This window comes from Podarcis vaucheri (genome assembly GCF_965113315.1).
Source record: "Podarcis vaucheri genome assembly, chromosome: 6".
Taxonomy (NCBI): Eukaryota; Metazoa; Chordata; class Lepidosauria; order Squamata; family Lacertidae; genus Podarcis; species Podarcis vaucheri.
This window is the reverse complement of record NC_138764.1, coordinates 43,861,870-43,887,002: the sequence shown is the minus strand read 5'-3', so window position 1 is coordinate 43,887,002 and position 25,133 is coordinate 43,861,870. Positions and strand designations below refer to the sequence as shown.

The 25,133-nt window shown below is 42.5% G+C and overlaps 2 protein-coding genes across 23 annotated transcripts in view; both read left to right on the top strand.

Annotated features, from left to right (window-relative positions):
- The window catches only part of SGIP1 (SH3GL interacting endocytic adaptor 1), a 151,277-nt gene extending 137,419 nt beyond the window's left edge, over positions 1 to 13,858 (top strand). For 21 of the 22 annotated variants that reach the window (XM_082227581.1, XM_082227582.1, XM_082227562.1 and 18 more), the window contains one exon: positions 1,308 to 10,428. In XM_082227581.1, the coding sequence (XP_082083707.1) occupies positions 1,308 to 1,330 (23 nt within the window). In that variant the 3' untranslated portion in view covers positions 1,331 to 10,428. Of the gene's footprint in view, positions 1 to 1,307; positions 10,429 to 13,748 lie in introns of those variants that run through there. The other variant, XM_082227572.1, reaches the window with a different exon arrangement.
- Positions 13,753 to 21,605, top strand: DYNLT5 (dynein light chain Tctex-type family member 5). The gene is made up of 4 exons (XM_082227617.1): positions 13,753 to 13,866; positions 17,098 to 17,189; positions 18,708 to 18,832; positions 20,987 to 21,605. The coding sequence occupies exons 1-4, from the start codon at positions 13,754 to 13,756 to the stop codon at positions 21,188 to 21,190; spliced, it is 534 nt and encodes a 177-aa protein (XP_082083743.1). The 5' UTR covers position 13,753; the 3' UTR covers positions 21,191 to 21,605.
- Positions 21,606 to 25,133: the final 3,528 nt, after the last annotated feature.

The following is a 25,133-nucleotide window of genomic DNA, read 5'->3' as shown; positions in this document are numbered from 1 at the left end:
TCCCAACCGGTCTGAGGCACCTGGACCTAAAGAAGTAATTCACAATCTTTCTGAAAAGGAAAAGAACATGCAAGCTTGATTTAGCTATCATTCAGTATATTTCTCAGGTTGTTATTAGAAGAACCTTCCTGTAAACAGTAACTTGAAGACTATGCATTTTCTTTTTCTTTTGTATTTTCTTTTGTTGTAAATATGTATGTTTTCTAATTTGTACTTAATAGAAATATATATTTAAAAAAATTAAAAAAGAAAGGTAACTTGAAGACTATTGCCAGGTGAAAGATTTGAACAATTTGTATTATTAGGTGAAGTCAAGAATCTACCGTATTTTTCGCCCTATAGGATGCACGTTTTCCCCTCCAAAAATGAAGGGGAAATGTGTGTGCGTCCTATGGGGTGAATGCAGGGTTTCGCTGAAGCCTGGAGAGCGAGAGGCATCGGTGCGCACCGACCCCTCTCGCTCTCCAGGCTTCAGGAAGCTATCCGCAAGCCTTGCAAGCCCGGCGGGAGTTCCCGCGGGCTCACAAGGCTTGCGGGCAGCAGCCTGCAGCCCCGGCGAGTGTCCGCAAGCCTTGCGCGCCCGGCAGGAGGTCCCGCCGAGCGCGCGAGGCTTGGGGTGGCAGCCTGTCGCCCAAAGCACGGGGAGCCCTTCGGAGGGTGCCCCGTGCATCGGGCAGATGTGCACAAGGCTTGGGGCGGCAGCCGCGGCGGGGGGGGGAATAATTTTTTTTTATTCATTCCCCCCCAAAAACAAAACAAAACAAAACAAGGTGCGACCTATGGGCTGGTGCGCCCTATAGGACGAAAAATACGGCAGTTTTGTTTCAACTGCAGTAGAGGGACAGACCTGAAAGTCCACTTTTCATGATAATGTCATCAACCACCTAGGCCGCACCTTCACTTAAGTAATTTAATTGATAGGCCAATTTGCATGTAATGACAAGCCATGGTTAATGGCTTGTTGGGACTGAACAATAAGTGGTGAAGACTTGGCTTATCAATAGGTCTGAACTTGGAGTTGTGGCTTGTTTTGCCCTAATAAGTCATTATCAACAAGTCATGCCTTCATTTGTTAGAGAGAAACAATCCACTGGGCTTTGCTTCAACAAGCCAAGTCTTCATGACTTGTTGGTCCCAGTCACTCCAAGGGAGAAGCAGGTGGGACTGATTGGTTAGCGTGGAAAAGCATGCTGGTAAGCCATGAACAGTGGCTTATTGTAAATTGCCATGTTTATAAAAATAAATACAAGCTTTATTAATTTTATGAAACTTTTATTTTAACGTACCTTTTACCACTTTCCTTGCAGGAAAATACCTGGCAGATAACTAACAGAAGTTTATGCAAGTATGTGGAAAATCCATATAGCTGAGGACTGCTGTGGGTGAACGGATTTTATACGCTGTTTGAGGAAAAACTAAATCCTGTACTTGGGACATTTCTGTTGGAAGTGTCAGCAACTTTCAACATTTTCCCTCAGAAAATGCCATGTTGACCAGTCCTACAGTATTTACTTCTAGATGTAATATTGTTAATGTTTTAAATTGTAATTATTGTATTTGTAAATTGTACTCATTCCAGTAAGGCTGTATTTTGGCAGTTAGACACTTGAGTTTTAGCATTTTACCATTCATGAAATGGGTGTAATTTAAACTGTGGTATATAAATTTAATAGTAGTACTGTTGAATGGCGCAATGCTTTCAGAGGTAGATAACATTTTGTCAATATATACAATCTGAATACCATGCTAATTGCTGTGAGAAAGGGGGTGCCTCAAAAAAGAAAGTTTAACTAAAAACCTGCAAATTCACTCCGTTTTTCCTTTAGCCCTTAGTATGTCATATAAATAGTTATATGAATGAACAGGTCTATCTTCTAAGTATTTGATTGATTTCACTCCAGAACATTTTCAGTAAATGTGGTGGTGGTTATAGCATCCTTCCTCCAGCGACAGAAATGTATCTCCCCCGCCCCCACTTTTTCATCGTAAAAACAAGTTGATATTTTTTTAAGCCCTGGATATAAGTTATTGGATACACTTCCATTATGATGAAGCATGTGTTGGAAAAGCTTTCAGTTCCTTCCCCTTTGTCTGACATGATCAGATGTGGCGGTAGGGGGCCATCCACTAGAAACCTCCTCACTATGCAAGCCCTATTGAAATGAATGAAAGCACAGCCAGGCAGCGAAGCAGTTCCAGTTATTTTCACTAAGTCTTGCACAGGAGAAGCTTCTGGTGGGTTGGGCTCAAAATAAGCAGTTTAAAACACAAATGTAATAACTTTTGACAAATACATCTTTGTGTGGGTATAAAAGAAAGAGACTGTGTTTTATTTCAGCAACAGTTTTTCTTCCAGTTTGGTAGGCATGCTTGTTTATTTTTACAATACCATATGCATGCAGATTCCTTGCTAAGAAAACTTCCTTTTCCTAGTCAGATTCTAAGGTACAAGTGAAGGGAGAAAGAGCTCAAAAGTAATGTATTCATGTGTGTTTTAATCTGTAAAGGTTTGTGTTGTGGCCTCACAGTGAGAAACCGTAGCTGCACTAAGTTTGTGTGGCAGAATTGGTAGCACAATCATTAATCGTACTGGATTCTCAGTTGCCCTGCAGATATTTAACTGCCAACATATTCTGCTTTCTTCAAACAGACGTTTGGTTTCAAGCTTCTAATCAGTTTTGAGGTATTTCTTAACATCCATCGCAAAGGAGAGTGTAGCACTTTTTAAAGAACAAAACTGTCCGGTTCTCTCACGTTACTGAAATGCTTGCTAGATATTTGTAGTGTTTTATTTCTGCTGCATTTGTTCATTTGGCAGCTAAGCTTGCAGCCTGTACAACAGGAGCTAATGAGAGGGCTCACTGGAGTTGTGCAGAGGGTCATGAGCCTAGTGGATAGTATCCATGCTGCTTTTTTTGTACACACAACTAGTATTTTTTTACATTGAGGTCTAAGTAGGTTGGCATCCAACTGTCTCATTTGCATGCGAAAATGGCTGTGCTTGAGGAACAGCTGTGTCTGCATTAAAGCAAGCAAACAGAATCAGAGGCTGTCCTGGCAGGAAATCCAGTCATAAAATATATATCCCTTTGGAAACAAGCATGGGAAGTATATATCCTAAAGTGGTAGAAGCTGAAATTTCATATATCATCAGAAGGGAGAAAACAACAGAGAATTTCTGTTAATATGAATCTTGGATGAGAAACCTGAGGAACTAATTTTGAGGAAAATACAACACACGGTATAAAAAATATAACTACTTTTCTTTGGCCCCACTGGTTTCTCTGTAGCACTGATGTTGATTTTGTGAATTGCTAGAACTCTGTGTGGCTTGAGGTGGAAAACAGTCTTATATTGTACTTTGTGTTCCTAAAAGTTGCCATATTAGACATGTGTCTGATCTTTCAATGTGAAAGTAAATGTGGCCTTCTGGTGACATCATCATGATGCTTATTACAAAAGCTGGAGTGAGAGAAAGCAAGTTTTTGCCTTGCTCTAATGGATGGAGAACTTTGCTACACTAACTTTCTTTTCTTCCAATATGTACAAGTTACCAGGCAGTCACATAATTGTGAGCTTAAAAAAACACCACTATAGCTAATGTCATTACTGTCCACAAAAAGTTCACAAATTCTGATTTGAATTAAAAAGCTTTTTTTCATGCAAATAGCACATGATATGCATTTGGAAAATATTATGTGCAAATACATTTTCAGTGCTGGAAAGAAATTCACCTTTAAAAAAAATCTAAAAGCAAACTAGGGATTTTAAAACTGAGCAGACAGGTAAATGGAGGGAAATATGTTCAACACAATTGAATTTGATATGTATCCAACATAAATATAGCTTATCCCAATCTTAGAAAAAAATCTGCAAATGTTCAAAAACAAATAATTTATAAATAGAAGAAAATATCTTTTTTAAAAAAAGTTTCTCCAATTTGCCTTATTTAGCACTTAATGTAGCAGTATTCACATCTTCCCCCAAAAAGGTCCAACTAATGGCCAACATGCCCTAACTCTTAATATGGTTATTTCTTCCAACACTTTCTGCCACAGGGTGTGCAATATCAACTGCTGGCAACCATGGAGTGCCATCCATATTCCTCCCTGTAACAACTCAAAAGTCCTGATCCACCAATGATGTTGAAAAAGGGAATGAAAACATGTCCTGTCATTTAAAAAAAAAAAAGTTATTCACCAAGTTTTTGTAGTAAAAGAAGTTCTTGTGCAAGCTTTATTTGCATTTCTGTGCAGCACCCACAGGCTTTATCAAAAGCTTTTTACTGAATGCTGATTCTAGAAGTACATTTTCAATTATTAAAAATGCAGCCTATGCATGACGGCTGTGTTGCACACATTGTTTGTCTTATCAGCCCCAAGCACACACTTGTGCAAAGAAAGTTCTAGTGTACCTCTGAAACAGCTTCACCTACAGGGTCATCTTCAAGTAGTAAGCATAGCTAAGATACACAAGGAATTGAGTGTCATTATGGAGGTTACCCAGTTCAGAAAAGAACTAAAATCTAACTCCTTCATCTTAGCTTTTCTTGGGTGAAGAAAGAATTGGGGACTATCTGACCCAGTTGTGATAAGTACAAGTCATCAGCAGGGAGAGTGAAGAGGATTCATGTATCTGTAGTAACTGCTGGTGGATTACACTTTCTCATGCAAGGCATATTCAGAAAGGCCTACTGTTTCATAAAATAAAACAAGCAGAATCAAAACACAGCATGCCTTCCAAGCAAGCTATTCAAATGGAAACAGCTTTCTATATTGCATGCAAAATCTCTGGAAGGGAAACAATAGGTTTTAAAGGTATAAGTAGGGCTGAAATCTTATGCACACTTACTCAGGAGCAAGTCCCATTGAAATATGTGGAACTGACCTTGCTGTAAATATGCATAGGTTCAGGCTGTAGAGGTTTTCTAAAACTATATTAGAAAGTAAAGCATTATTTCTATACAAAGTTGAGATTACATTTCTACCAAGTCCAAGTTTATAAAGCATTAACCTAGTATCTAGTACTTCAACAGGATTAATGAAGCACATGAGGTGTGTGGTGGTTTTTGTTTTAATTTGGTACAATATGCAATATTCAGTAAGCCAACTAAACTTCAATGGGCCATCTCTTTCTAGATTTGTTTTTAATCAATTTATTTGAATGTATTAAAAAAAAAAAGAATTCAAACAAGGTTTTACTTTTATGGCCTAATGCATGAATAGGCACTCTTAACAGTGCAATCCAATACACATATACTTAGGCCCTCGGTGAGGCTTACTTGCAGGTAGGGGAGTATAAAATTGCAGCCTAATTCATTCTTCTTCGTGGCTTCTATACTATATTTGAAAATGTCCCTTTCTTTTTAAGCAAAGTGGAAAACATTCCTGTTAATTTATATATGCCACACAGTTAACATCTATAGTTAACTCATAGTTTATGCTATTACCAAATTGCAGAGCATTCTTGCCATTCCACATTTCGGTTGTTTAAGTTGATCTTAGTGGCTGTAAACTTTCTCCAGTGCTCATACTACATATTAAAGCATGTGTCACACCTTTTAAAAATTGTTCCTTGATCCCCAGTTTGCCTTTGGCATGAAAACATCTGATGGAAAGGGATGAGTGTTTTAAGTTTCTGCAGTCTAGGTTTAAAGAAAAAGTCAGTGCTGTTTTTTACTTAGTTACTTGATCCTGATTGACATGAAGACTTGAGAGTGAGGATTGATCCTATCTCTGCTTCCCGCCCCCATACGTAGAATACTACATGCTGCATGGAGTGTACATTTGTAGAGCCATACATATGTATGACATACCAATAGTATGGGGCACATGTGACCCTGAGCCTTGCTCTTGTCAGGGACTTAAGTGAACTGGTTCTTAGAATTGTACTTAGGACAATCATAATATTTTAGGTGTGTTTTTAAGACCCTAGGCGCAGCAGATCTGTTGTTTGGTTCTGAATTATTTAACTGAGCTGAATACTGTTTTACAGGTAAGCCAAATCAAGCATCATTATCTAAAGTATAGACATTTTAAAGGCGAATGATGCTACCAAGTGCTTGGAAGTTGAATTCTTACCTGCTCAGATATTTATTTATTCATATCATTCATAAGCCACTTTCCCAATAATTGGTCCAAAGTTGCATACATAGTTAAAACTATGTAACAGGCAAAGTTCTAATTGACTTCATTGGCAGAATACACTTAGTTCCATCGAAGTGGTCAGCTACTAGTTATAGAAATGATATCTCAGATGAAATATATAAAATCGTAACAAAAATACAACCTAGTTGTCTTTTCTCTCTTTTTATACTTAAAATTACCATCCTTAGAATGCAGTACTGGACATGTCTGCTCAGAAGTAAGTCATATTACGTTCAGTGCGGCATGCTGCTAGGTAAGTAGGCATCGGATTGCAGCCTAAAAAAATATTTAGCAGGCCACTGTAGAATAAACATTTTGAGTAACACTCAGGTGCACCAACATATCCAACAGTTGGGCATCCAAGTTGCATCTCTGATTGTTGTTGTTTAGTCGTGTCCGACTCTTCGTGACCCCATGGACCAGAGCACGCCAGGCACTCCTGTCTTCCACTGCCTCCCGCTGTTTGGTCAAACTCATGCTGGTAGCTTCGAGAACACTGTCCAACCATCTCGTCCTCTGTCGCCCCCTTCTTCTTGTGCCCTCCATCTTTCCCAACATCAGGGTCTTTTCCAGGGAGTCTTCTCTTCTCGTGAGGTGGCCAAAGTACTGGAGCCTCAGCTTCACAATCTGTCCTTCCAGTGAGCACTCAGGGCTGACTTCCTTAAGAATGGAGAGGTTTAATCTTCTTGCAGTCCATGGGAGTCTCAAGTCTCCTCCAGCACCGTAATTCAAAAGCATCAATTCTTCAGCAATCAGCCTTCTTTATGGTCCAGCTCTCACTTCCATACATCACTACTGGGAAAACCATAACTTTAACTATACGGACCTTTGTTGGCAAGGCGATGTCTCTGCTTTTTAGGATGCTGTCTAGGTTTGTCATTGCTTTTCTCCCAAGAAGCAGGTGTCTTTTAATTTTGTGACTGCTGTCATCATCTGCAGTGATCATGGAGCCCAAGAAAGTAAAATCTCTCACTGCCTCCATTTCTTCCCCTTCTATTTGCCAGGAGGTGATGGGCCCAGTGGCCATGATCAGCTTGAATATCATCACTTCCACTGGCCTTGTTATTAGCAGTGCTTTCTAAGGCCCATTTGACTTCACTCTCCAGGATGTCTGGCTCAAGGTCAGCAACCACACTACCTGGGGTGTACGAGACATCCATATCTTTCTGGTATAATTCCTCTGTGTATTCTTGCCACCTCTTCTTGATGTCTTCTGCTTCTGTTAGGTCCTTACTACTTTTGTCCTTTATTATGGTAATCTTTGTACGAAATGTTCCCTTCATGTCTCCAATTTTCTTGAACAGATCTCTGGTTCTTCCCATTCTATTGTTTTCCTCTATTTCTTTGCATTGCTCATTTAAGAAGGCCTTCTTGTCTCTCCTTGCTATTTTTTTGGAAATCTGCATTCCATTTCCTGTATCTTTCACTATTTCCCTCGCATTTTGCTAGCCTTCCCCCCCCCTTCTATTTGTAAGGCCACTTTGCTTTCTTGCATTTCCTTTTCATTGGGATCGTTTTCATTGCTGCCTCCTGTATAATGTTATGAGCCTCCATCCATAGTTCTTCACTCTGTCCACCAAATCTAAATCCTTAAACCTCACTTCCACTGTGTATTCATAAGGGATTTGATTTAGATTGTATCTTGCCAGCCCAGTGGTTTTTCCTACTTTCTTCAGTTTAAGCTTGAATTTTGCTGTAAGAAACTGATGATCTGAGCCACAGTCAGCTCCAGGTCTTGTTTTTGCTGACTGTATAGAGCATCTCTGATACTCCTCCTCTATCTACCTTCTACTGTATGTGATAAAGAAAAATCAGACCTGAAACTGTTAAAATGGGAAAGAACCATTGTGCTTAGATGTTTGTTTGAACATATGAAAGCCATTGCAACAATGGGTTGTATTCAGTGCTGCCATTCCACGTGTGTAAGACTTCTACTTGCACAACAGAACTTACCACCACCACAGCCCCACCACCACCACCCAGCTGCCTCTACGCCCTCAAAATCTGCTCGAATGTTGGGGACTCCAAAGCAGATTTGGAGGCATGCGGGGAGAGAAGGAAGTCCTGTTGTGTGAGCAGAACTCCACTCACACAATGACTGCAGTCTAAATCATGACATGGACTTCTAAACTTACCTTTGGGAAGCTGCTCTTACGTGGCCCTAAGTAAGCTACTCTTGAAGCCTAGGAAGACCCTTCCTAAGTGGGACTCCCAAGCATTCTGCTGGTAACAGCAAAAATCCTAAAGAAAAGCTGATGTAAACACACTAACTCTTGCATGTACCTAACAGGGTTCTTTTGATATGGATCAATCAGCCCTATTGTTAATCGTCAAGAAGCTGCAAACAAAGAAAGCCACTCTTGACTGACCCTAGTGCAAGTATACTGATGGTGCTTTCTGAGCTTCTTCTGGTTGCAAGAGTTAACATGAACAATCACTATTTTATCTTTTATAGCAGTAATTTTGAAATGGCTGAATCATGTTGAAAGGGATCAATATTTTTAAAGAGCCTGACAAGAAAATTGAAATAATTCTTTTACTTAAAGATTTAGAGTAATTATAGTGACAGCTCCTCTGTCCTCTAATTCTTGTTCTTCAATTTTTTACCTTTACCATAGCTTAAGAGGAAAGACTCCTCTCTGTGTACAACTTCATTAGGTTACAGGGTACCTCTGCATATATAGAGCACTCTGGAAAAAGTTGTACATTGTTGTTTTTTAACTAAACAAGTAATGTTATCTCATTCATGTTTGACATCTACTTAGGTACCGAGTCAGTTCAGTATCACTGCAGTGTAGATGTATTTGTTTGGTTTTTTTAAAAAAATAGGCATTTTTAACAAGCTTTTCTTGTTAAATTTTTAATTTGGAAGATTACCATGATAACCAAATCACTTCAAATGCAATATGATAATGAATACCTTTTCCCATGGGAAAATCCCAATCTTGGGTCTACACCAGAGCTGGAATTTCTTTCTTGAAAGTTTATGTAAGAGGTGTTTCTAGTGATAATGGACATCTTATGCTCATCAACGTTTTGCTCCATTAGACGTGGTTAGAAATTTACAACATCACAAAGCAATTGACCTCTTTTGACCTTCAAGAAAGGATTACTGTTGCTGCTACTGAACTCTTACCTTTGATTTCAAGGATTAGTGTGATGATGATGTTCAAAGGGTTTACCCATGAGCAGGAATTTCACTATAGGCCAAGCAGTACGTGAAAGTCTAGAATCTGTCTTTTAGTGACCTTAACAATGTTTAACATTAATAAATTGTATTTCAAATTAGTATGAATATGAAATACAGCTGTTTTAGCTGTTACCTCCAGTAAATTGGGATTATAAAAGTACCACATCATTTCTCAACTAGACACTTAAGAATGCCACTTATGCTAGTGTCTTAGAAGGGGAGATGGATTTTCAAAATGAAGGAATTGTAGGCACACACTTTTTTTTAAAATTTAACTGGCTCAATCAAATTCAAATGCTAAACTCCAATCCTGCCAAACTGTTGTACACATGTTTTCAAAGGCACTATTGACTTGCATGCAATTAAGCATGTGTATAAGCATTTGCAGGCCTTGGGTCTTAATTCTTAGCTGTGATTTCAACCCTAAAGGAATTTTGAAACCTGGATTAGATTCCCTGGTGTTTTATCAGATATCGAACTATATCATTTTATAATTAAAAAAAACCTTGTGTATAAACTGTTTATAGATATTTGTGGACTTAAAATACACATGTATATTTTTAAACATTTTTGTTTAAAAGTCTGGACTTCTCAGCCTACGTGTGCAATGAAATATACTATCCTTTTAGTCTAGTTGGCCTTGTTTACTGCTTAGTCTGTTATGAAAGCTTTGCTGCTAACCTGATGGTCTCAGAGAAAAATTGTAAACTATATAGGTTTGTTGCATCAGAAACACTGCAGCAAAGCTTTATATCTGACCACTGGTAATATGAATGTGTCGTATTGACTTGTTGAAGATAATCATAAAACCACATATTTTCAGTGTTTCTTTCCTTATAGATTAGAATACAAATGTCTATTTTTTTTGTAAATAATGATTTTTATAAATGTCTTTCCATCATGATTTCCCCCTAATCATCCATTTCACAAAATCCTGAATATGCAATTATTTATCATACATGATATTATACAAGAAATAGGGTCCCCGTTTCAGAACAAAGTTTATTAAAATCTATACATAAGAACAAATTTAAATAAGTTGTACTTGAAATGTGATTTCCCCCTTGAAAATAAATGACAAATCTAAAAATGTTTTATGTTTGTGCTGAATTATTTTCTCCTAGAAGTCATTTACAATATTTACAGTGCCATTCTATACATGTCTACTAAGAAACAATTATTGTATTCCATGGAAATTACTCCCAAGTATGCGTGTATAGGATTTGGTTGCCATACACTGAACAACTAACTACCCAGACTCTCTTTCCACAGTCTGTTATTTAAAGCAGATCTGAAATGAGGAGATGGATATTGGAGGAAACTGAAAAATGGGAATTTAGGGATACGGTATTATAGCCCAGAAGTCTGCACCAACCTTTCCCAACCTTGTGCTTTCCATATTTTGGGGGGTGTACCGTTCACTCTCATAATCTGGAGGCCCACGGGTTTGCACTTTTGTTAGCTCATCATTTTATACACAAGAACACTTAAAGGTGCGGGGAGAGCATTTTTATTACGTAGAAAATCTGGCATATTCATCATCGGCTTTCTACACCTTATACTGTACAGGGGCTGCCACGTGGCATAAGCGCTTATACTGTAAAACTAATACGAGGCTACGACTTTTAATTAGAGCGCTCTCTGTTCCTGCACCAAAGTGGATAATCGGGAGTTGGCCTGAAAGGGACCGGCCAGTAGTAGCATGTAAAACCAGCCACGCAGAAAGCAAGGCAGGGATTTTGCCAGATCTCCGGACTACCAAGGCGCACAGACAGCAGCTCCTGGCGACCACAGCGCTTTCCCCACACGGTTCCTTTGGCGAGGTGACTTTCCAATGCTACTTTTTAATGACGAGGGCAGCTGCCGACGTTCCTACCCGTGTCAGGACTTGTCTCACAAGACCCCCGAGCCCAACGACTGACCGGAGCTGCTCCACAGGCGCGCAGTTAAAAAGCAAGGCTCCGGGGGGAGACGGAGAAACAGCCAAGGAAAGGAGGGAGCGCGCTGCTGCTGCTGCTGCTGCAAGAGCTGCGCTCCGGGCGCCTCTTCCCGTCGGGCAAAGCCACCTTGGGACGCGCGCGCTAGGCGGGAAGCGGAGACCGGCTCTCCTCCGCCTCTTCCCGCCCATGAGGGCGGAGGCAGCAGCGCCGCGACCGCCTCCCGCGGCTGCAACAGCCTCCGCGGGGTGATTGGTCACCCTGGAAACCAGCAACAGCTGCGGCTCTGTCCTGCAGCAGCAAAAGAAGGAAGAGGAAAGGTAAGAGCGCGCCGGCGGGAGGCTTGTTGGGACCCCTGGGGGTGTCGCCTGGGGCAGTAGGAAGGCGGGAAGCGGAGTGGCCTCCCACCAGCGCGCGCCCCCATTCCGGCAGGGCTCTTGCGCCTCTTGCAGCTGCGTCCTAGGCAGGGGGTTCTACCCATTGCGCGGTTGCATTCAGAGTCGGCCCACTTAAATCAATGGACGTGACAAACTTAAGTCCATTGGTGCACGTACTCCGAGGAGAACTTGGGTGGCCACAATCCAGAAATTAGACTGTTGAAACTCCCCACCACCCCAGGGATTTTGCAGCAGTGGGGGAACTCTTCGTGTATATTGGCTTTCTGCCTGTCCTACTCGTAGTTGAAGGCACAGGGTCCCTTAGCTCTGGTATTTAAAAGAAAGAGAGATGTTAATCTCCATGCTGTAGCTGTGTACAGGCGAAGGCTAATTTTATTCCGGAGCCTCCCCGTTCTAATCATTTGCATTTGAATACATCTCCCGCCTTTTCTCATTGCCCCGCAAGAAGTCATTTCTTGGAAGTCTGAGGAACAATACTGAAGAGATACTGCGTCTTCCTAAGGAGAGACTAAATGTGCAGGTGGAAGGAAGTTTGTGGACTTGTAATAAATACACACAAAGTGTGCCCCAGAGGTGGCTCATGAGTTGCACAAGCGCAGCTGAGGTGGCCGCACTTCTTTCTCCTCTGCCCACTCCAGTTGCAAAGCGGGATGGGCAATTTGTAATGGTTATTTGTTGTTCAAGGTGCCAGTCCGCTTCAGGAGGCCTCAGGCGATCCTTAGCTTACAACAGCAGTAAGGAAAGGACTTGTATTGTTTCCTATGTGTGTGCATGCATAATGCCTATTTATGAGAAGAATTGGAGGAGGAGGAGGCGGCGGAAAGCCAAATGAATGGTCCAGTTCTTCCAAGTGGCATGCCACTATTCATGAGTAAACTTCGTTCTTCTTTCAGAAGGGTGTATACATTAGTCTGATACAGCAAAAGCAGCAAAAATTATGGCATTACTTACCATTTTTATAGAATAAGGTTGTGAGAGTAGAGTGCATGCATCTTCTGAGGTGGAATCTAGTTTATGAATAATGCCATAATAAGTTTGTTGAGACTTTTGGTTGCTTTTTATTTCTGAGTAAGGCCTTGCCTTGTCACATTTTTTTTTTGACATTGCATTTATTTACAGTAAGTCATTTCTTGGAGTATGGAGGACAATGCCGAAAAGATACTAAGCCCTATAAGGAGAGACTAAATACACACAGAGATGGAAGTTTGTGTGGTTATGTTCTACGTCCCTTGCCATCAGCGGAATGCCTCTGAATACCAGTTGCTGGGAGTCTCAAGTAGGGAGTTGTGCTCATGTGTTGCTTTGGGGCTTCCCATAGGCATCTGGCTGGCCACTGTGAGACCAGGATGCTGGACTAGAGAGGCCTTTTGCCTGATCTGTCAGGACTTATGTATGTTCCACAAACAATCCTTCTGAATCGGGCAGCCGTAGCCTCTTTTGTGGCATTAAAAAAATGTTCCACGGCACTCCTCACCCATTTCCAAAGCCTTGCAGCACTTCCAGCATCCTCGGGAATACTTGGAGTGGCTTCTGCTGCTGTGGAAGTGCTCTGTAGGCCTTGACTACTTGCCAAGAAGCAACAGTCCCTGAAGGCTTTGCTTGGGTACCACCTTCTTGAGGAACCTGCAACACCTTGAAGCAGTGGTTCCTCAAAACTTCCTTTGCCTTTCCTGATGGGAAGCAAACCTGGAGCAAGCTGAAGATGCAGTTCCCAAAGAAGTAGCCCTCTCTTTGTTGCTTTTCAGCCATTTCCTAAAGCCTCAGAAGATTAATCAACATATCCCAGAATAGGGCACCGAGTGGAGTAAAACTGCCACACTTTTTGCTAATTATATTTAGTTTGTTGACCCCCACTCCCCCCCCCAATAATGGAATGATTATTGAAACCATTGAGCCAATACTTTGGGGAGCTCTCCTAATACCTAGGTATAACCACTCATGCTTCCACTTCACAGACTCTGTGCATTTCCAAAGACTTTCATTAAAATACCTTGTGTAAGAGGCATTGCTCTGATACCAGATGCCTATATACTTTTAGGTCACAATTATGTTTAAAAAATACATTTCCTGTATCTAGAAAACATGTCGGACACAATGAAGGAAAAAGCGGCTCGCTTGTTAAAGAAAAGAGGCAGCATTTCCTCTTTAGGAAGCCATGAAGTCAGGGCGAAAGAATTTTTTGGAAGAAACAAAGAGTGAGTAGCCTATTTATCATTTTCTGACTTTTCTTCCCACCAGTTTCTTTGGAAGACCATTCCATCTGGACAGTATAAAAAATATTCTTCAGGCTTTTGCAAATGTCATGCTCGGTTATTCTTTTTCTACATGGGGGTGGCTGGTAATGGGTGAGAAACCTACCTGGCTTTCAGCTGCTTTGAACCTAGTGCCTGCTTTAGGTAAACAAAGAGCTGTGTTACGCAAGGGCAATGAGGGGCACCCATGCTCCAGATGTAAGAGTTGCAATCAGGTGGCTTGATGAAAGGGCTAAAAATCAGAACTCACATCTTCTTCACAGCATGTAGTTCTGTCCTAACTGGCCATGCACAAATACTGTGCTGTGCCATCATATCCTTCGGCACAAGGAGAAATGAAAGGGAAAATGGAAATCTCACTACAGACAACCAGAGACAACGAACCACACTCTAGGCCACCTCCCAACCTCTCTTACCATCCAGGAAATATAACAAGCGAATAGAAAGAGAACCCACACAAGTGATGCTGACACAAAACCCCATGCATACACTAAGCAGAAGAATAGAAGCATTACCACCCCACCCCATGGACCCTCCCTACTCTCCCCCTCTTTTCTTCCTAACCTAATACTGCATGCAACACTAATGTCTCACAACAAATGAAAGTGATCTGTAGAAAACACAATTATTAAAAAGGAGAATGCATGTATTTTTGTAAATGAAATCTTTAATAGAAATTATTTTTTTAAAAGAGGGAAAATGGAAGGAATGGTAGAGCTTAGAACAGATGTCGGGAGTCTTTGGCCTTCCAGAGGTTGCTGAACTACAACTCCATCATCCCTGCCCATTGGCCTTGTCTGCTGGGGCTGATGGGAATTGCAGTTCAACAACATCTGGAAGGCCAATGGTTCCTCACTGGTGACTTGGAACCTAAGTTAGTTAGTTGAAGGGGCGGATAGGAGGAGCATCATTCCTCTGATGGTTTCTAAGCACTTAGGAGGCACTCTGACAAGGATTCCTGGCCAGACCTGAAGCAGGAAGTACAGAGTCTCAAGAAGTAGACACTGTGTGCTGCTGCCAATACTAGAATAGTGGGTCAAGGACAGGGTTGCAGCAGCAGCACTGGTAAATGGGAGCTGAGGAGCCACTGCATAACTCCTGTCTGGGTTTCCCTACACCTGATCTCTCTAAGGGCCAAGGGTTCCCTACACTGGGCTTATAACAGGCATGGCCTAACTTGGCTCTCCAGATGTTTTGGGACTATAACTCCCATCATCCCTAGCTAACAGGACCAGTGGTCAGGGATGGTGGGAACTGTAGTCCCAAAACAGCTGGAGGGCCAGGTTTGGCCATGCCTGGCTTAGAGCCTTAGAGACCGATAGACTTCTGTAGTCTTGTAGCCCAGCTTCCATCCTCTATGGGTTTGCTTAGGAACGAGTCACACTAGGTTCAATTGGACCTCCTTGCCTACCCCCTCCAGTAACTGTGCATGGTATTGCAGACTTAATAACACTCTGAAAATGTCCAGTGTCATTGTGGAAGGTGGTTTAAATCATGCATACCCTTTCAGATGTTTATTTATCTGATTTTTATCCCACCTTTCCTCCCAAGGACCTTAAGGTGGCATTTGTTGTTTTTCCCATCCCCATTTTATTCTCACAAGAACCCTGTGAGGTAGGTTGGGCTAAGAGACAGTGACTGGCCCTAGGTCACCTGAGTGGAGATTTGAAACCAGGTTTCCTAGTCTAACACTCTAAGCACTACACCACACCAGCTCCAACTTCCATCAGCCCCATTCACCAAGGCCAGTGGTCAGGGATGGTGGCAGCTGTAGTCCAGCAATATCTGGTGAGCTATAGATTAGCCAATCCTGCTTTAAACCCTCTTCCAGTGTCATTGGTGTTGCCTGATTTTGTTAAAATTCTCAGACTGTAAGTGATGTTGTCTCTCCCTAATTCTTTCCAACGCCTAAAATGTTGTATATGACAGGTTCAAAGGGATTTAACATATTACAAATCACTGGGAAGGGCCTCATATTTTATTTTAGAGCATTGCTTCGCATACTGAAAATGTTTTTTTGTTTAAGAAGGTTTTCCGTGAGATGTGACCCAGTCATATACCGTATTTTTCGCCCTATAAGACGCACTTTTTCCCCTCCAAAAATGAAGGGGAAATGTGGGTGCGTCTTATGGGGCGAATGCAGGCTTTCGCTGAAGCCTGGGGAGCGAGGGGGGTCAGTGCGCACCGACCCCTCTCGCTCTCCAGGCTTCAGGAAGCTATCCGCTAGCTGTGGGAGACCCAGCTCTCCCAGGGCTAGCGGAGAGCTTCCTGCACCCCGAAGCTTGGGGCGTGCGGAGCTCAGCATGCCCCAAGCTCCTGGTGTAGCGCAGCGATCCGCTAGCCCTGGGAGAGCCCCGCGGCTCTCCCAAGGCTAGCGGACTGCTTGCGCGCACGCAGAAGCTTGGGGCGCGCTGAGCTCAGCACGCCCCAAGCTCCTGGTGTAGCACAGCGATCCGCTAGCCCTGGGAGAGCCCCGCGGCTCTCCCAAGGCTAGCGGACTGCTTGCGCGCACGCAGAAGCTTGGGGCGCGCTGAGCTCAGCATGCCCCAAGCTCCTGGTGTAGCGCAGGGGTCCGCTAGCCCTGGGAGAGCCCCGCGGCTCTCCCAGGGCTAGCGGACTGCTTGCGCGCACGCAGAAGCTTGGGGCGCGCTGAGCTCGGGACGCCCCAAGCTCCTGGTGTAGCGCAGCGATCCGCTAGCCCTGGGAGAGCCCCGCAGCTCTCCCAGGGCTAGCGGACTGCTTGCGCGCACGCAGAAGCTTGGGGCGCGCTGAGCTCGGCACGCCCCAAGCTTCTGGTGTAGCGCAGGGGTCCGCTAGCCCTGGGAGAGGCGCCCGGCTCTCCCACGCTAGCGGAGACCTTGCCGGCACGCAGAAGCTTGGGGCGCGCTGAGCTCCGCACGCCCCAAGCTCCTGGTGTAGCGCAGCGCACCTGGGGGGGAAATAATTTTTTCCCCTTTATTTCCCCCCAAAAAAACTAGGTGCGTCTTATGGGCCGGTGCGTCTTATGGGACGAAAAATACGGTATACAGAATCATAAATCAATGTCTTCAGGAGCATGACATTGTTATAAATATGTAAAAGATAAATAAATAAAAATAGGTGGGGTTTTTTAAAAAATCAATGTAGCTTTCAAGAAATCACATTTAATTCAATTATTACTGGGTTCGGTTTCAGCTCCATAAGTACTGTGTCTTACATGGATGAAGCTGGCCACCATGATGATAGTCTTCGCCCTGGGGTTCAGATGGAAAACACGTACCAGTTGGGTAAGTATCTTATCTTACTCACTTTCTTGCTAATAATCTAGTCCCACTCTCTGTAGCACTATACAAATAATAAAAGTAATAGTAATTATTATTATCATCTTTATCGTATTTATTTGTTATATTTTATGCTGCTGTTTACATTATTGCAGTCATCCTACAATGAATACATTGCAACTGAGGAACAAACAAGAATAGCAGTATGTAACAAATAAACCATTCAAATCTTAGGTAAAAGGTAAAGGCACCCCTGCCCGTACGGGCCAGTCTTGTCAGACTCTAGGGTTGTGCACTCATCTCACTCTAGAGGCCGGGAGCCGGTGCCGTCCGAAGACACTTCCGGGTCACGTGGCCACTGTGACATCGCTGCTCTGGCGAGCCAGCACCAGCGCAGCACATGGAACGCCGTTTACCTTCCCGCTATAAAGCGGTACCTATTTATCTACTTGCACTTTAAGGGTGCTTTCGAACTGCCAGGTGGGCAGGAGCTGGGACCGAAAGATGGGAGCTCACCCTGCTGCGGGGATTCGAACTGCCGACCATACAATCGGCAAGTCCTAGGCACTGTGGTTTTACCCACAGCGCCACCCGCGTCCCTCATTCAAATCTTAAGTCTTTTGTGTACAACAGTAATAGCCTTAGGGCAGACAAAGCATATCCTACTGTTGGTAATTTCTGCAGCGTACAGACAGTTTATCACCAAACATTCAAGTATGACTCTTGTGGTATAATGATCAAATAAATTGGAAAGACTGGAGCTTTTCTTTTTGCTTCAAGGGGGGGAGGGGGAAGAGCCATAGATGCAGTGTAAATATATAAACTAATTTAGAAAGCTGCCTGAGGCAAGCTTCTGCTCATAAGCCTCTTGAGGAGTCACCTGGGCATTCTGCGTGACACAGCGCATGATCTATTTTTGGCATAAAACGGCAAAAGAAATTCTTTCCAATGAGAGATATTCCGTGTTAGGATATGATTCCATATTTGGCGGAGAATAAAATGGAAAACTAGAATGCTCAGGCTTTGAAATTAAAAAGGTGGATTTATTTGACCAAGTATTTCCAAAAAACATTGTGCTTGAGTACCTTAGGAAATACATAATACTTTTGTAGCAATACTTATTTAAATTAAAGGGGGGGGAGTGTTCTTTGTTTTTTAAAAAGGTTATAATCTTGTTATTTCATAGTTTGGTAAATTGTAAGTGTTCTTCACAGACAGAAGCTCACAGGCCCCCAGGGGTCCACAGACTGTAGTGTGGGGGCCCTTGGACTAAGTCAGTGGTGGCCAAACTTGGCCCTCCAGCTGTTTTGGGACTACAGTTCCCATCATCCCTGACCACTGGTCCTCTTAGCTAGGGTTGATGGGAGCTGTAGTCCAAAAACAGCTGGAGGGCCAAGTTTGGCTGCCACCACTGGACTAAGTCATTGTTTCACTGAGTAAATTTGTACACAGTTGGTTCCCCACCCCCACCTCCTAATATCACAGCCTTCCAAAATAATGGTGTGAGTTCTCTCTGTGCTCCAGGTCCTGCAAAGTGCTTTCCAGTGGGCACTGTGAATAATATCTTGAAGGATGTGGTAACAAGTTATCTTCAAGAGGAAAAATATGAAGCCGAGTTGTGCAGACAAATGACAAAGACCATCTCTGAGGTACACAATTTATTAGTAAAGCAAAGTTGGAAAGTATATCGGAGGTATATCCTATAGAAATCTCTGCAGTGCAGGGGAAAAACCCCTCTGCTCAGAACACCTTTTGGATACAAGAGTTCAACTTTAGGATCTATGAAGGGATATATTAAGATGTTTGTGTAAGGAGATGATAATCTAGTTAACCTTGTAGGTCAGCTGTTTCTCGGATAGTTACCACATTGCCCAGCTTATGATTCTGTATCTTGGATATAGTGGTACAGCTAGTTTCCATGTGTGCTGATGCTAACTGATAGATCTGTTGCTGCATCTTGTGTCAGGAATATGAGTCTTCTCTGTACTGCATGACCTGCCATTGGTTCTCTCTCTCGTTTTCTGGGTCAAAGAGCGTATTTGAACAAACGCTGTCTCCCCCTTTCCTTTTTAATCACATCAGCTAGTCCACCTTTTTATGGCTATCAACTGGCACTAGAGTCAGAAGTTGTGGTTCAAGACAGGCTTGAGCCACACCAGGGTCAACTATGAGACTGAGGGGCTGCTCCTCTGTCACTGAGCCCTGGTAGGCTTCTCTAGCTGTAGTAGTAGTGGTGTTAAAAGCATCACTGGGCAGCCATGTCTGGTCACCCTTTAAATATCCCAAAATGCCTGGGAAACAAAACCTATAAAATTAAAGCCTTTGCGGACAATTTACTTGTTATGACTGAAAACCCTAAAGAAAGTCTGAAAAGAATGCTGGAATTGATTAAAGAATTTGGAGAAGTGTCAGGCTTTAAGCTGAATATAACAAAAGCAAAAATGCTTGTTAAAAATGTAACCACGAAGGAAAAGGACGACTTAGAAAAAACATTGGGCCTGAAAATCTCTCAAAAAGCGAAATACCTGGGTATTTGGATCACCCCCAAGAATATAAACTTATTTCAGGATAATTACACCAAAACTTGGTTAGAGATTTTTTTGAAACCAGGAGTAAATTAAAATTAACATTTCTGGGTAGGATTTCCATCATAAAGATGAACGTGCTCCCAAAATTAATCTTTTTATTTCAAATTATTCCAATACTGGGCAAAGCGGGTTCTCTCAAGATACGGCAAAGAGAAATTTCCAAATTCCTGTGGGAAGGGAAGAAACCCAGGATTAAACACCTGATCTTAATAGATATAAAAGAGAGAGGAGGCTTTTCTCTACCCGACCTAAAACTTTACTATGAGGCAGCCTGTTTCACCTGGTTTAAAGATTGGTGCACGTTGCAGGATCCGGACCTCCTGGACTTGAAAGGTTTTGACAACCGTTGGGGATGGCACGCCTACCTGATACATGCAAAAGCGAAAATTCACAAAAATTTTACCAACCATATAATAAGAAAGTCACTCTTCACTGTATGGGAAAAATATAAAGACCTGATGGAGCCTAAAGTCCCGTGGTGGACTTCTCCAGTAGAAGCCATAGCGGTAAAACGGAAAAATACCCAGGAAAGCTGGCCAACATACAAAAAACTTCTAAAAGACGAAGATAACCAACAAAAATTAAAAACCTTCAAGGAAATAAGAGAACACATCTCAGACTGCTTCCAATACCATCAGTTATTTGAAAAATTTAAATCTGACAAACAAAAGGGGTTCTCAACAGAACAGCCTATATAGGGTGCAGAGAAGAAGCAGAAGTCCCATTGCACAAACAGAACTCAAGATTTTGGTTATATCATGGAGACTGCCAGAAACTACTTTGTAATAGTGTTCTGTAGTGGGGAGGGAGGCTTCATACATGAAAACAGGTCACCCACCAATCTGCCCCTGATGATAAGGAGAATCCCCATGCCCCCACTCACAGCTACCAGAAATGCTAGGGCTGCAATCGTATTTACACTTACTTGGGATTAAGTTCCATGTAGGACTTGCTTCTGGTAAAGCATCTACAGGAACAGGCTATGTTGACTACCAGCTAATTTTACAGGACAAAATCCATCCAGTTTAAGTCCCATGCAGATGTGAAATTGTCTTAAGTTATTTGAAGTGCAATGCATCACTGGTGTATTTAGATTCCTGCCCCTAGAGTAAATTAGTTAAACATTTGAAGGAGCTGTATTGTATCCTAGGTAGTCTATATTAGTTTGCTTATGAGACCATGAATTTAATTTGCCCCCCCCTCTCTCTCTCTTAGGTAATTAAGGCTCGAATAAAAGACCTGATGATACCAAGGTATAAAATTATTGTGATTATACATATTGGACAACTAGACAAGCAGAGCATGCAGATTGGAAGCAGGTGCCTCTGGGATACTACAAGTGATACTTTTTGCTCATACGCCTTCAAAAATAGATCTCTGTTTGCTCTCGCAAATGTCTTTGCAGTTTACTCTGAGTAGCAATTAAAAGTTCAGTATGAAGTCTATGTGACCTAATAGACAAGATACTATTTTTAGGCTGCAATCCTATGTATGCTTACAGGGAACAAGCTCAATTGAATACAGTGGGTCATTGGTCTGGGTAAACCTGCGTAAGATCGCTCTGCATATGTAGACTGGCTAAACCAGTAGATTAGTTCTTCTCTTGTGGGCATGAATACTCTGAAGATAACAGGTGTTAATACCACTTGTGCAATTCTCATTTCTGGTGTAGAAGTGCAGTGTTTGATCATGTAAACATTCCCAGGGTTGGACTCTGTATCATATTATTGATATCATAATGGGTGTGCATGAGGCCTAATTCATTGTGTTTATGTTCTTGAAAAAGTATCGAAATACAGAACCAGTTTACACTTGTCTGTTCTTATCAAGGAGATTTCCTCGAAGTGTGGCCCTTTTGTTTTACGTGTGAACTCTCATTTTTGCATTTGCAGGACGTTGTGTATTATGTCTCCGTTAAAAGGCAATTTCAATCCCACCCTTAAACCATACACAATGGGTGATGGTGATGGTAACTTTCCTAATGTTCCCTTTCAGCCCTTTTTAAAGGCTTGATATGGGCTCCACTGTGCAAAGGAGCACCCAGCTTCTTAAAAGTGAGCTTTGTCCAGTAGCTGAAACTGAATAGTCTGAAGGCAAAGTGTGGAGAATTTTTTAACTAAAGTTTTAAGGAAGAGCCTGGAGAGTCAGTGCTTGGCTCCCCTCTGGTATTTGGGTTACAATATGACAAGGGGCTATGAGGACTGTGCTGTCTGGCTAGCATGATGTCACATATCTGATTGTTGTCGGTAAAGCTGACTATAGCACATTTACTTCAAATCACAGTGGGCCAATGGAGTCTGCCATCTTGTCTTCCAAACAACACATGTTGAATGAATGCTACATCATGACATGCTGTTATTTCAACTGTGGCATTGTGAAGGGAACATGACAGCTCAGTTGACCATTGATTGCAGCTGTTGTACTGCTTGAAACAGATCAAAAGTTTTGTTGAAGCAAAAAGTAGTTGATATATTATTTTTTAAGACACTGCTGTCCCTGCCTTTACTGGTAAGCCCTGCCTCCAAAAACTTCGCACCCTTCTGCTCCCCCCCCCATCCATTGGATTGCTGTATTTTTCGCCCCATAAGACACACTTTTCCCCTCTTAAAATCTAAGGGGAAATGTCTGTGCGTCTTATGGAGCAAATGTGTGGTCCCTGGGGCTGGGGGGGGGGACCCGGGCTTCCCCCGCCAGCCCCGACAAGCACTGGGAGCAGTGGGAAGGCTGTGTGCAGCCTTCCCGCTGCTCCCCGATCTGCTTTTTGGGGCTGCTTTTTGGGGCTGGGGGTGGGGAAAAGCTGGGCTTCCCCCACCGCCAGCCCCACAAGCTCCCCGACCTGCTTTTTGGGGTTGGGGGGAACCCGGGCTTCCCTCGCCAGCCCCGCCAAACTCCTGAGCAGCTCTGGGGTAGCCCGCGAAGCCTCCGCAGGGCAGCGGGGAGCCTTCATCCTGCTGCCCTGGGGAGGCTTCGCACGGCTATCCCTGGCTTTTGCGGGAGGTGGGGGAAGGGACAGAGCGAGGCTCTCTCACTTTCCCCACCTCCCGCAAAAGCCCCCAAGAGACACGCTCCCTTTAAAGAGCTGTGCGGAGTGTGTGTGTGGCTCTTGGGGGCTTTTCCCAGAGGAGGGAGAAGGGCAGCCCGTAAGTGACAGGCTGCCCTTCTCCCTCCTCTGGGAAAAGCCTGCAAGCGCCGCACACACGCTCCACACGGCTCATGAAAGGGAGCGCTGAGCAGAGCCTGAGATACATTCAGGCTCTGCTCAGCGCTCCCTTTAAATAATATTTTTTTTCTTGAATTCCCCCTCAAAAAAGTAGGTGCGCCTTATGGTCAGGTGCGCCTTATGGAGCAAAAAATATGGTATCTCCTCCAGTGTTTTCCCTATCCCAATTTCCCACCCTCATTTTATTTAGCAAAATTTATATGGCACTTAATTTTTTTCTTAAACTTCTAAGCAGTTTACACAAAAGGTATAAAATATTCATCAAATATTTTGCAATGAAACTATAGCAATGAAAATAAGACTTTTAAAATGGTAGACATAATCCCAGGAAAAGCTTTTCTGCATTCATTCATCCTGAAGTTAATCTAGACAGGTTTGGTCAGAAGTAAGTTGCATGTTTCTAGGAACTGCATGTTCCTAGAATCTGTCTCATACATGGTTAGACCATTGGTTCATCAAGCTCCATATTGTCTACTCTGATTGGCATCTGCCTTCCAGAATTTCAGGTAGGAGTATCTCTACCTGGGGATGGGAGGAATTGAACCTGGGATGCTTTGCATGTGATCTGCCACTTAAGGTACAGGTCCCTTATCTAGAAACTGGTATTTGCTCTTAAGACTCCCTGAATAAACAGAACTTATTTAGTGTCAGAGGGTTTTTGGTGTCTTTTTTTTTTTAAATTCCAAGCCTAGCACTGCACTGGCAAGAAGAAACAGCAGAAGCCATGTTGTGAACTGCAAATTTATTGTGAAAGCAGGAACTACAAAAAAGAGAGCTGTTTGAAATACAGATGCTAAAAGACCGTTTCTCAATTTGTACAGTATCCCAAATGGAATGGCACTTAGGAAGTACTTCAGAGCTCGGAACTACAAAGTCGGATATCAAAAATACCTATTTCTAGATGTTTCTGATGTATTGTTAGCTATGAAATAGCACACATGCCGCTGTCTGATACATTTTCAGCACAGTGAATATGCATATAAAGCGCTGACTGGATGGCAGAATTTATATGCATAGTAAACTTATAGTGCTGTCGCTGCAGCCGACCTGACAGCAAAGGTCTATGAGTCGCATAATATCTTCATTCCTTTTGTGTATAGACTTTTGTTCCATGCCCCACAGATCTCCTTCAGCTTCAGAACTGGACTGGATGAATTCTTTGCTTAGATATTCTGGCTTTTGGATCACCTTTTCATTGGCACCTGTTGAGTCATTAGTGTCAAGTGGTGAATGCAGGTGGCTTTCTTGACCTGTTGTGTGCAAATGATAAAAAATAAGAAATCTGGAGATAAACTGAAATAAACTTTGGATGTTGAACTTCAGACAGTCCAACGATCAAGACAACTTTGATGTTGCCCAATCTATTTCTTTTAATTTGGGTCTGAAATATTTACAGCCTACACTGGGAAATGCAATCCTAAGAAAACTTGACATACAGTTAAATTTCACAATTGATGCCTATCACTAGGATTGTCCTAGTTCTGTTGAAAAACAAGATATGTGAAGAAAGAGGAAGTGAGGGATCAGCTTCTCATCAACTTTATTTTCCTATATCCAGATAGCATTTTCATTTCCAAGGCCACAGATACAAAAACCAATCAGCTTGACTTCTGTAGGATTCGACAGTTACCATCTCAGTACCAGGATATACTTGTTAAAAAACTGTTTCAAAACTGTTTTAAAAATTTTTTGAACCTAAATAACAGCAAAGCTATTACGTCACATATATCTTAGACACAGGAATAAACCTCAGTTTTCCAGAATTAAGAAATACTTGTGTACAAACCCCAAATGAGATTACTTATTACTATATTATAAATATTTGTGCTGTTTCTAAGCACTATACAGGATCCTGTTGCTTATCTTTATTTAAAGCCCTGTATGGCTTGGGACATGGGCACCTGTGGGGATTTTTGCCTCCACACACCCCTGCTTATTCACTAAGATAATCTTCCAGGTGCCCCCCACCATCTGAAGTGGGGCACAGGCCTTCTCTCTGTTGTCACCAGTCACCACCACTCACCCTACGAGGTTTGACTGACACCTTACTTTATATTTTCAGCACCAATGACTTTTAGCACCTAATTATTAAAGTGTAATTCTGTTCATGGCAGTTTTTACCTACTGTTGTAAACTTAATTG